The sequence below is a fragment of the Salmo salar genome, chromosome 13, assembly GCF_965601325.2.
Source record: "Salmo salar chromosome 13, fSalSal1, whole genome shotgun sequence".
Taxonomy (NCBI): Eukaryota; Metazoa; Chordata; class Actinopteri; order Salmoniformes; family Salmonidae; genus Salmo; species Salmo salar.
Window position 1 is genome coordinate 76,976,589 of NC_138303.1, and position 12,903 is coordinate 76,989,491.

The 12,903-nt window shown below is 48.7% G+C and overlaps 1 protein-coding gene across 2 annotated transcripts in view; it reads right to left on the reverse strand.

Annotated features, from left to right (window-relative positions):
• The window catches only part of amot (angiomotin), a 51,710-nt gene that overhangs the window by 23,244 nt on the left and 15,563 nt on the right, over nt 1-12,903 (reverse strand). Inside the window, exons 2-5 of one of the 2 annotated variants that reach the window (XM_045693545.2) lie at nt 4,835-5,044; nt 4,215-4,273; nt 4,026-4,086; nt 1,795-2,797 (exon numbers count right to left, since the gene is read on the reverse strand). In XM_045693545.2, coding sequence (XP_045549501.2) covers nt 1,795-2,797; nt 4,026-4,086 — 1,064 coding nt within the window. In that variant the 5' untranslated portion in view covers nt 4,215-4,273; nt 4,835-5,044. The remainder of the gene's footprint in view (nt 1-1,794; nt 2,798-4,025; nt 4,087-4,214; nt 4,274-4,834; nt 5,045-12,903) is intronic. The other variant, XM_045693548.2, reaches the window with a different exon arrangement.

Sequence of the window (12,903 nt, forward strand, 5' to 3'; positions counted from 1 at the left end):
GTTAGGCGTGTGTTTCTCTAGGTCATGTTAGGCGTGTGTTTCTCTAGGTCATGTTAGGCGTGTGTCTCTCTAGGTCATGTTAGGCGTGTGTCTCTCTAGGTCATGTTAGGCGTGTGTTTCTCTAGGTCATGTTAGGCGTGTGTTTCTCTCTAGGTCATGTTAGGCGTGTGTTTCTCTCTAGGTCATGTTAGGCGTGTGTTTCTCTCTAGGTCATGTTAGGCGTGTGTTTCTCTAGGTCATGTTAGGCGTGTGTCTCTCTAGGTCATGTTAGGCGTGTGTCTCTCTAGGTCATGTTAGGCGTGTGTTTCTCTAGGTCATGTTAGGCGTGTGTTTCTCTAGGTCATGTTAGGCGTGTGTTTCTCTAGGTCATGTTAGGCGTGTGTTTCTCTAGGTCATGTTAGGCGTGTGTTTCTCTCGGTCATGTTAGGCGTGTGTCTCTCTAGGTCATGTTAGGCGTGTGTCTCTCTAGGTCATGTTAGGCGTGTGTCTCTCTAGGTCATGTTAGGCGTGTGTCTCTCTAGGTCATGTTAGGCGTGTGTCTCTCTAGGTCATGTTAGGCGTGTGTTTCTCTCTAGGTCATGTTAGGCGCGTGTTTCTCTCTAGGTCATGTTAGGCGCGTGTTTCTCTCTAGGTCATGTTAGGCGTGTGTTTCTCTCTAGGTCATGTTAGGCGTGTGTTTCTCTAGGTCATGTTAGGCGTGTGTTTCTCTAGGTCATGTTAGGCGTGTGTCTCTCTAGGTCATGTTAGGCGTGTGTTTCTCTAGGTCATGTTAGGCGTGTGTTTCTCTAGGTCATGTTAGGCGTGTGTTTCTCTAGGTCATGTTAGGCGTCTGTCTCTCTAGGTCATGTTAGGCGTGTGTTTCTCTAGGTCATGTTAGGCGTGTGTTTCTCTAGGTCATGTTAGGCGTGTGTTTCTCTAGGTCATGTTAGGCGTGTGTTTCTCTAGGTCATGTTAGGCGTGTGTTTCTCTAAGTCATGTTAGGCGTGTGTCTCTCTAGGTCATGTTAGGCGTGTGTCTCTCTAGGTCATGTTAGGCGTGTGTCTCTCTAGGTCATGTTAGGCGTGTGTTTCTCTAGGTCATGTTAGGCGTGTGTCTCTAGGTCATGTTAGGCGTGTGTCTCTCTAGGTCATGTTAGGCGTGTGTCTCTCTAGGTCATGTTAGGCGTGTGTCTCTCTAGGTCATGTTAGGCGTGTGTCTCTCTAGGTCATGTTAGGCGTGTGTCTCTCTAGGTCATGTTAGGCGTGTGTCTCTCTAGGTCATGTTAGGCGTGTGTCTCTCTAGGGTCATGTTAGGCGTGTGTCTCTCTAGGTCATGTTAGGCGTGTGTTTCTCTAGGTCATGTTAGGCGTGTGTCTCTCTAGGTCATGTTAGGCGTGTGTCTCTCTAGGTCATGTTAGGCGTGTGTTTCTCTAGGTCATGTTAGGCGTGTGTTTCTCTAGGTCATGTTAGGCGTGTGTTTCTCTAGGTCATGTTAGGCGTGTGTTTCTCTAGGTCATGTTAGGCGTGTGTTTCTCTAGGTCATGTTAGGCGTGTGTCTCTCAGCTGAGCCAGGTGTGTGTCATTCAATTAACCAAGACTATCAGTTTTCGTTACATAAGTACTGGTAGCCACATCAACAACATGGCACTATTAAAAGTTTGATACTATCGTAAAAGTGATATAGCTCAAACAGGCAGGATGTTCCTTCAGACACTCAGACAGCCAGTGAGTCAGTACGGCCAGTGAGTCAGTACGGCCAGTGAGTCAGTACGGCCAGTGAGTCAGTACGGCCAGTGAGTCCGTTTATCTTACTCACCTGAAGGAGCCGTACTCTGGCGGAGGCTGGTAGCGGACGTGTGGCACCTCGTTCCTGCCCTGCTCCCTTGGCCGATGGTCCTGGTAATAGTGCCCTCCTTGCTCCTGATGCTGCGGCAGCTGTTTGGGAGAGGAGCCCATGTTCTTGAAGGGGTAGTCAGGTGGGGGGCCCCGGTGCTGGCCCGAGGGCTTGTAGTAGTCCCCCGGCGGACCCGGAGGGGGAAGCTGGGGGGAAAGAGGGGCACTAGTGACAGGGGCGTGGGCCTTGACCCCGCTGGTGGCCAGCGAGAGCTGCATGAGGCGCTCGGAGAGGGAGCGCACGTGGCCCTGCTTCAGGTCCTTGAGCCCGTCGTCCTGGTGCACCTTTCCCCCACTGCTCAGACGCTGAACCGTGGGACGCCCCTCCGTACGCACCTTGCCATTGTTGGTTACGGCCGTCACGTAAAATGCTGCGCCCACCGACGGAGGCAACTGTTGTTGTTGTTGTTGTTGTTGTTGTAGCTGGTGGTGCGGGTGGCCGCGAAAGTACTGCGACTGCACCTTGGCCTCCTCGTAGGTGGGTAAGTCCTCTGGGTTGGGACCCTGGCCGCTCCCTCCCCCAGCACCACTCATCCCTCCTCCTCCACTACTACCCCCACCGCGGGAGCCCAGTTTCTCCATGCCACTGTCCGCCTGCAGCTCCTGTCCCTGGGGCTCCTGCCGGGCAATGTGGGGCACCATGGAGTCGTGCCTGTCGTCGTTGGGGCCTCCCTGGCCCGGGTAGCCCCCGCTCACCCCTCCTTCCTGCTGCTGCCGCTGTCGTTGCTGCTCCTGCTGTTGCTGCATGGCCAGCTGGTAGTTGCGTCCCTCGTCATAGCGCATCTGCTCCTGGAGGAGTCGCTGCAGGACGGTGTTGCTGCTGCCGCTGCTGCTGCTGGACGTCTCGTCGGCCGCCGCCCTCATCTCAGCCTCCCGAAGACCACGCACCTCATGGAAGGACGAGCTGCGCCCGCGGTCGATGTTCCCTGAGAGACGGGAGATTGGGATGGAGAAGGGTGGGTGAGGGGAGGAGGGCGATGAGTCAAGAAGGGATTGAATAGAGGGGTTGAGATGGAGTGGGTGACAGCAGGGAGAGAGGAGATGGGGGAGAGAAGGGTGAACGGTGGAGAGAGTGAGTGAGCGAGGAGGAGAGGCAGTCAGAACACACAAGCCATTTACCAACCACCCCCAACACTCATGAGGGTCATAGCTGAGCACACTGAACACCAGACATAAGTGATGTTAAGGTGAAGCAGAATGGAGATGAAAACAATGACAAACGGACTGAACCACCACTATCCTCTGAGAAAAGTGAAGATGTGAACCGCCCCACAACCACTCAAGAGGTAGTTCAGCCAAAACCAGAAAAAAGCATATCAAACCAAAACTCACTTTGACAAATGAGTAGCATTGGAAGGTATTTTATGGGTTTTAAAGGCCAAATCGGGTGTTTACAAATGTCGGTTTCCAAGGCTATTTAGAGCCAAATTAAACATATGACTATACAACACCATCGTCAGCAGAAATACTGACTTATGGTCAGGCCAAATTGAAGGTCACCCAAACCAACCGATTACATGGTCCTAAATCCCAGAGTCAGAGCGTTAAGGACCACCCCGGAGCATATACTGTAACCCCACTCCCCTTGTGCAGGACAGGACAGGACATCAGACTTTTACTGTTAACATGCAGAGAGCACTACTATCGTCGAATGAATCGTGCCCATTTTAATTACTCCCGACTCATTTTATCATTACCCAGCAGATCATTCGCAGAAAGCAAAACCGTCGATTCGAAAAACTCTTTGATCCCAAGCTAGGCATTGTGATTGGTAGACATATGACAATCATACAGTAGGGGAAGGCAAACGTGTTTTAGTAAAAAAAACATACAAAGTCATAAAGTAGAAACCACCCAGGGCATGTTAGCTGTTAATTAGCTAACACGCAGGTCTAAATCAAACACACTCATTTCCGGAGAGTTAAAATGTACTCTTTAACTTCATCCAATAAAAAGCCACAAGCAAGTGTTATGCTTTAAGGGCTTCACTAGATTAAGGAGCTATTTAGAAACTCAGACTTTCATGTTTTTGGTTTTCTTCTTCTTCAAACTGGGTTCTATGGAGTGGTTTCCACTGACAACCTTGAATGCCATTTAAGAGATCTAGTGGTTAAAGAGGCACCATCTACAAAGTAATGAAGGTGAAATTATTACATCTATTGCTTTCTGATATTCTTCTCATTCTCAAGGAGGACGAAGCTTTTTTCCGAAACATCTGTGGTAAATAAATAAATATAAGAAAGTCAGCTTTGGGCCCTCCGCCCACGGGGCTCTCTTCCAAGTCGAAGAAGGAAAAGAGAGAGAAATTAATGTCACAATGGTAGTATACTCTCCCCGACATACTTCCACTGCTATTTCCTGCCGCTCTTCTCCTTTTTCTGACTCGCCCTCTTCAGAACCAACTAGTACCAACCAGGACAACGGACAAATGGAGGATGGAACAGAAACAAAACACAAACAACTGAAAATAAACGGGGAGAGAAATGAAGGATGCAGTGGCATGACAGAAGGCATTGGTTTGTGACACAGCGAGACACAGTGATTGATTTAAAAAGCTGCTGCCTGCGTCCTGTATACAGAGGAAGTAGGGAATCTGACAGGCAGGAAGGCAGCACACTAGACTGGACACCAAGTAGGCGGGGGCATTTCTTAACTCCCTTTACTTTCACATAGTAGTCTCTACACTATACTGATGAAAATTCATGAACTAACATTGGCATTCAGAATCATCTACTTCTGCTCAATCAAATTCATGAAAAGGGTAAAACTACTACTGTGCCAGATGAATTGTGTTGGGTTGCTTGAAATCAAAACTCAGTCTTACTGTACTGGCTCGTTTAAAATCTGCTCGTTAAATATTCCTCTACACCCCCCCCCCCCCCCCACCCCACTGTGATTTCGTGACCCTTGCCATCTTCTATACCCCCCTAGACTTATTCTACTCCCTCCCTCTGGTCACCTACCTGTGTGGATGCTCTCACCGCACTCCTCCGGCACTGCCCTCACTGGGCTCTGCTGCTCATGATGCTGCGGATGCTGGGGAGGACAGGTACCGAGATGGGGGTCTCCGGGGGGTCCGGGGGGGGTCTCCTGCTGGTCCTGTAGCGTCACCAGTTCCTCCAGGCGCTCCAACACGTAGAGGCGCTGGTCCACGTCGCTTAGCCCCAGCCACTCTGCAACAGGAAGAGCCACTCTCAACCAACCAGCCTCAATAATGGGGGTGGGGTCCCACACGCATGGCCGCAGGGGCCGCTCAGGGGAGGAGGAGGGGCGAGGGTTTTGGGAATGTGAAATGGGGGGGGGCACTTTCAGTCAAGTCGTTTCCTCCCTCTCAGGTTTGGCCGTGAGCAGATAGAGTGAGCCTTGCCCCCTACAGCTGTGTGACTGGCTGTGCAGGGGTTTGGGAAGTAACTGCGTGTGTGTGTGTGTTGGCCTTTGGCTGGAATCGAACACAGGATATGAGGATGTTCAGGATTCGGTCAGAACATAGACTGGAAAGGGGATCTGAGCTTTCTCTTGACAAAACAAGACAACTCCCATCTCTGTGTGAACCAGGGGTGATTCTCTGGACACAATCTTTGGCGGAGACGTTACTGAACATTGGTGAGAGACAGTTACAGCTAAAACAAGTTCAAGTATTCGGAAAAACAACTTTGAAAGAGAAAGTCCGCTTAAATGTTCTTCCCTAGGTTCTTTGTCAACAGGCGTTCAGAAGTGGGTGAAATCCCGGAGAGAGTCAAACTCTCCACAGAAATGGGTCCTACAGACCTGGCAGCCATACCCCGTACATGCACTTTCCTTCCTCTAACACAGCGAGAGCAATCAGTGCTGATAAAGCCAGATTTGGTTTCTCAAAACACACACACACACCCAAGACACGTACATCCACTTGCAGACACACGTACATACATGTAAAAACAAATGTAAGAGTACACACACACACACACACACACACACGATAGGACAGTATGATGAGAAAGACAATCAGTATCACAACAAGGACTAATCACCCTCCCCTCTGAATAATGACTTCCAGATGGTCCCATCAACCCCCTCTCCCACCGTTTGCTGGCACTCAAACTGTAAGTTCCTTGACGGTTTCAGATAAACAGTTTATTCCGTAGCCAGAGCTGGCCGCAGTGGATTCAGGGAATCTGGCATTCCGGTCGTTCCTCAGATAGGTCTCCCTGTAAGTGTTCCCAGTGGCTTTGACCTCTGTGTGTGTCATGTCAGCCACACACACACACACACACACACACACACACCTTGCTGACAGTTTAAGTGTTGGCCATGGTGTGTGAGTCAGTCGTGACTGAAAACAACACCTACAGAGAGTCAGAGGCCTGGCGTACCTTTACACATACCTGAGCTAGCCTGGGTCTGGCCTGGGTCTGGCCTGGGTCTCAGCAGGCACAGCATGACATTCACCTCAACACGCACACTGTTTGAAATTCCACTGTCACGATTTGAGAAATAACATTCAAGTTCATGTCTCACATCCATCCACCTTGTTTGAAATACCACTGCCATGATGGATCTTAACTGCAAATTGACACAAAGTATTATAAAGGATCACATACCAAGGGAGCAGTAGGCTACAATGGAATTTTGTGAGATATTCCACAGAACCAAACAACGCCAAGAGATCCAGCCTACTGTATTCAATCCAAGTCAATCTTTCCCACGAAGCAGCTAACACACTCAGTATCACACACTGCTCTCAGCTCATACCTTCGTTCTGCAAAGAGCTACCACGGCACACCTCTTCTTCCCTCCCTCCCTCCCACTTTCCAGCAGGTGGGGCTTGGACTAGGAGGACAGGTGGATCTGGAGGACCTCCAGGATCTCGTCACACCCTCATACCTGCGCTCTGGTGTAACCGTTCCTTTACACCGTTTACCATTATACCATTAACCCGCCAGCCACCTGCTGCTTCACCACACACACTTCCTCTTTAGAGGGCCAGCCCTCACCTGTCGTACCAATGGAGGGACAGACAAACAGGTGAGTCAGGAGAGAGAGAGAGAGGCAGAGATGGGGGAGACAGAGGTAAGAGATATGAGCGAGATGAGGGGGAGACCAACAGACCGGTACGATAAAAGGGTTAGATAAAAATGAGTCAGGCCAGAGAGACTCTCACAGACAGGTAAGAGAGTTGAGTAACCTAGCTAAAAGGCAGGTGATTCAGATGTGACACCAAAACATAGTCATATTATGAAACCCATTGAGGGACAATCACTAACAGATGATAATGGGTTTGGGGCCAAAACAAACTAAGGGTGACTCAGGTCGGCTAAATAATATGGACTCAACATCACAGGAGAAAGGGAGAAGATTCGTCCAAATTAAGCTGATTCAGGTCCTTTGATCCCTGATGAGGGTCCTGACCACCTGTGTGCGGTGTGTGTGTGCGTGTGTCTAAACTCTCGTTAACTTCTCTCCTTGTCTTTCATCAGTAGCCAGGCTGGGGGAGCCAAAGTCAACCCTGGCAGGCAGGTCTGGAATCAGTTGGAGACTGGTGGGAGTGTGAGTGGATGGGCACAGGTGCAGACTCCCGCTGGCCCCAGATCAGTGAGTCAGACAGGGACAGACAGGCCTACACAGATAGAATGGCTGGGAAAGCTGTGCAAGAGTTAGTCAGTCTCTCTACAAAAACCCTAAAGGGAGAGAGAGGGAAGAGGAGGAGAGAGAGGGAAGAGGAGGAGAGAGGGAAGAGGAGGAGAGAGAGGGAAGAGGAGGAGAGAGGGAAGAGGAGGAGAGAGAGGGAAGAGGAGGAGAGAGAGGGAAGAGGAGGAGAGAGAGGGAAGAGGAGGAGAGAGAGGGAAGAGGAGGAGAGGAAGAGAAGAGGAGGAGAGGAAGAGAAGAGAGAGGGAAGAGGAGGAGAGAGAGGGAAGATGAGGAGAGGGAGGGAAGAGGAGGAGAGAGAGAGGAGGAGAGGAAGAGGAGGAGGAGAGGGAGAGGAGGGAGGAGGGAGAGAGGGAGAGAGGGAGGAGGAGAGAGGGAAGAGGAGGAGAGAGAGGGAAGAGGAGGAGAGAGAGGGAAGAGGAGGAGAGAGAGGGAAGAGGAGGAGAGAGAGGGAAGAGGAGGAGAGAGAAGAGGAGGAGGAGAGGAAGAGAAGAGGAGGGGAGGAAGAGAAGAGGAGGAGAGAGAGAGAAGAGGAGGAGAGAGAGGGAAGAGGAGGAGAGGAAGAGAAGAGGAGGAGAGAGAAGAGGAGGAGAGAGAGGGAAGAGGAGGAGAGGAAGAGAAGAGGAGGAGAGGAAGAGAAGAGGAGGAGAGGAAGAGAAGAGGAGGAGAGAGAGGGAAGAGGAGGAGAGAGAGGGAAGATGAGGAGAGGGAGAGTGTGAGTGGGAAAGAGAGAAAGAGCGAGTGAGAAAGAGAGTTAAAGGGAGAAAGTAAGACAACAGATTTCCCTCTCTCCATCTCTCAGAGCTCCATTGAATTAAAATGGCATCAATCATTGATAGCCAGCCACGTTCTAAGACCTACAGGCTTATGACCAGAAACATATCTCATCTGAGTGAGGCATTCAGCCTGATCCCAGACCTGTGTAGAGAGAGACTGTTTCAACCTCTGCTCCTAGCTTCAGCCAGCGATTAACCGGGAGCTTTGAGATGCACTGATATACAGCAGTAGCTAGTTATGCCTATTATGAAATGCCCCTTCATATTTTGAATGGAGCCTGAGGTTGCACTGTCTTATGTAAATATTTGCCTTCAATGCGCAAGTTTCCCAGCACCCCCACACACGGCCTGTTTATTCTGCTAATACACCAGGAATGCAGAGCGGGATGAGCAGCAGTGGGAGAGAGGGGGAAGGGAGAGAGAATGGAAAAGGAAAGAGGGGTGTTGCCACTGGAAAGTAAGCATTTCATTGGACGGTGTATACCATGTGTATCCTGTACATATGACTAATAAAACCTGAAACTTGAAACAAGACAGGAAGGAAAAGGAGAGAGAACTATAGTGTGGGATAGATGGAGGGAGACAAAGAGAGAAACGGCCCCTGACAGTAAGGTTGACGTTTGACCTCATCACTGTGAGACACTGCAGGTTTCAGCCCTTTTTCCCCTCAGAAGACATACTGCAGGATACACACACTGGCTCCTGAAAGCGCACCACACGCACACAGGGTGCGTATCCTGCCGTCTCCAGAGAACACATTGTACACACAAGTCCTTTTTCCCTCAGGAGAGAGTGCAGGTTACACATACAGGGGTCCTGGGATCACCTCACACACCCCACCATGGACACATGGTTTCCCTGGAGAGTCATACTACAGGTTACATATGGGGTCCTGAGAACCCATCACTAAGTACAAACACACACACTTAGTTTTCCCCAGGGAAATCATGAACACAGACTTAGTTTTCCCCAGGGGAATCATGAACACAGACTTAGTTTTCCCCAGGGGAATCATGAACACACACTTAGTTTTCCCCAGGGAAATCATGAACACAGACTTAGTTTTCCCCAGGGAAATCATGAACACAGACTTAGTTTTCCCCAGGGGAATCATGAACACAGACTTAGTTTTCCCCAGGGGAATCATGAACACAGACTTAGTTTTCCCCAGGGGAATCATGAACACACAGACTTAGTTTTCCCCAGGGAAATCATGAACACAGACTTAGTTTTCCCCAGGGGAATCATGAACACACAGACTTAGTTTTCCCCAGGGAAATCATGAACACAGACTTAGTTTTCCCCAGGGGAATCATGAACACAGACTTAGTTTTCCCCAGGGGAATCATGAACACAGACTTAGTTTTCCCCAGGGGAATCATGAACAGGAGCAGTAGGTAAGATGAAGATGACTCACACTCTATTCAGACCAGGAATAGAGCTAGGGGCAGACCTGGGTTCAAATACTACTTGAAATCTTTCAAATATTTCTGGCATTTGAAATAGCCTGCCTGGACTGCCATGCAAGCAGGATTTGCACCTTTAGGACTTTTCCATTGATTTCACTTCAACAGGCAAGTGCAATCAACCAGCCAAAGTATTTACAAATAATTCTAATAGTATTTGAACCCTGGTCTGCCCAGGGCTAGGGGCTGGGAAACTAGGATGCTACGCAAACACTCAACCATTACTTCCCTGTGTCTCACAAGAGTCCCAGCCATGTTTTCTCAGAAGGGACTCCCACTCAGCCCATATACACATGCAGCTGTAGAGGGCAGAGAACAGTGTCCTAGTTCCCATCTGCTTCAGGTCCACTGTTTGCTCTGCCTACGTAGAGAGAAGGGACTGAAGGAGATGACTGTCTTTGTCCTGCATCTGCCTTCTGTCCACTGCACAGTAACAAACACTGTATAGTCGCACACTTAGCCCCAGGGAACATTCCAGGGAATGTGTGGGTTTTTGATCCCAATATGACAACCCCCTTCTGACACACAAACACACTGGGAGAGAGAGAGGCAACTGACCCCAAAGAACCCTGTTGCTAAAGCATACTGGCCCCCTTCACTCACACACACGCGCACACACACAAACGGTCATCTTTCTCGGCAGTGTTTATGTAAGAGTGGAACATTAGTGGAAGGCTTCCAGTGGTTTAATGAACTCCAGAGAGCTCGTCCACGTTCAGCTTTTCTCTCAACTTGATGTAGGACAAGATAACACTGACAATATTGTTATGGGAGAGAGGAGAGAGGAGAGAGAGGGATGGGGAGGGAGATAGAAGGGTGAAGGAGAAAAGCGGGCTAGAGCAGAGAGGAGAGAAATATGTAGGGAAGGTCACAAGAAAGGCATGAGGGGAGTGAAAGAGGATATTTGGTACAGAGCGAGAGGAGAGAGAGAGAGAGAGATTGGGGGAACAAGGGAAAACAGAAACATGGCAGGAACCAAGCAGGAAATGCAACATTCCAATCTGGAACGGCCACCCCTCTTCCTCCCCCGGCGGTAGAGAGCATGAAGCCTACTCTCCCTTGGCGTCCTTTACACTGGGCTCTGGCCTGGGAGATTCTCCACCGCAGCACAACTGGGGAAGACAGAAACAGGCCAAGAAAATCTGACACACACAGACATATCTGTACGCGCTCTTCCTTTACCTCTTTCCATAACCCCTTCTCCCCCCGTTCTCTCCACCTCCCTCCCCCCTCAGTCGCTCCAAGGCTGGCCATTGCAAGGATTATTATGAGGAGCTGGATCATGTTCCATGAAACATGGGAAGGGGGTGGACAGAGAAAGCAGAATCCTCCACAGGGCCCACACTTCCTCAGCTTCAGTGAGGATACTCTTAGAGGAGTAAGGCGGCCATTGTTGTGACCTCTGTCACAATACTGCAATCTGTCAATCAGCGCCCTTCACTTTGCCTTTCAAAAACAGCAGCCCCACGCCAGAGTATTCAACTAATTCAACATGGGAATTTCCATGAAAAAGCCCCATGAGCACTAACATGTAAAGTTCATAGGAACACATCAAATGTGGTGTCAAATGAAAGCTAAGAGTCTATATTTGAGAAATTAAAGCATATACAGTGCATTCGGAAAGTATCCAGATCCCTTGACTTTTTCCACATTTTGTTACGTTACAGCCTTATTCGAAAATGTATTCAATTGTTTTTCCCCACTCATCAATCTACACACTATACCCCATAATAACAATGCAAAAACAGGTTTTTAGAAATGTTTGCACATTTCTTTGGACTTTGTCGTTCTGTTACCAAATCGGTAACATAAATACCCCAAAAATCTTTTACAGAAATACTGCAGCTGAATTGGCTACATTGAGAATTCATAGTAGTCACAAACCAGTTGGATCACCTGCTACTGTCCTACCTCCCATTAGCACACTGTTATGTTCAGCTCATAACTGTTCTTTCTGTCACGTGGTGGTCAAAGCAAAAGTGTGAAAACAATCCCTCCCTCCCATGAGCCCCCTCTCGTTCCATTTACTGTAACCAGCCCTCTCACCCACTGAGCACCGACTGACACCGAATGTCTATTGACGTTAAAAAGTTGGTTAGTCCAAATCTGAACCAATCAGAAACCTCTTTCACAAGTTTGGACGGCACAGTACAGTAAAGAAAAGTAGAGTATAGGTCAGTACAATACAGTAGAGTTTAGTACAGTAGAGCACACAAGTATAATTTACAGTGTTGTACTGTACTATACTGAACTCTACCGTACTGTAATGTCCAAACTTGATGTCTCTGATTGGTACAGTTTTGGTTCGGTCCAACCAAGTTTGGTCTTATTATTCATTACAATAATAGCCAGAGTAGAATAATAACCAAACATGCAAAAGAGGAGATAACATTTTTCTACTTTTGTGTACCTATTCAGGATAGATAACCATGAAGAGAATGACATTCATAATTATGCATTTCTGTGAAGTACAGATCAGGGACACATGATGTTATTTACTGTACTGTTACTTACTGTAGTTCAATAACCAAAATAGACTTTTTCAACTCAAGGTGTTATGTCATCGCTGTCACCCCACTCTTTCTGCAGAAACCTTTGAATCTTAATCTGGGCAAGATATTTAAGAGTTTTTGGAAAATGTGGTGCCATAAAAAAGCTGATCAAGATTGTACCAGCATTCTACTACCAAATTATACATCTGAGTAAATGTGTTTTTGGAAAATGTTCAGTGGAAATTGTTAAAAGTATTCCTTCTGCATATAGTTGCATAGTTTCCCACCTGGACAAAAATAACACCTATGTGAGAATGCTATTCATTGACCACAGCTCAGCGTTCAACACCATAGTGCCCACGAAGCTCATCACTAGGCTAAGGACCCTGGGACTGAACACCTCCCTCTGCAACTGGATCATGGACTTCCTGACAGGCCGCCCCCAGGTGGTAAGGGTAGGTAACAACACATCTGTCACGCTGATCCTCAACACTGGGGCCCCTCAGGGGTGTGTACTTAGTCCCCTCCTGTACTCCCTGTTCATCCATGACTGCGTGGCCAAACACGACTTCAACACCATCATTAAGTTTGCTGATGACACAACAGTGGTAGGCCTGATCACTGATCACTGATCAACGATGAGACAGCCTATAGGGAGGAGGTCAGAGACCTG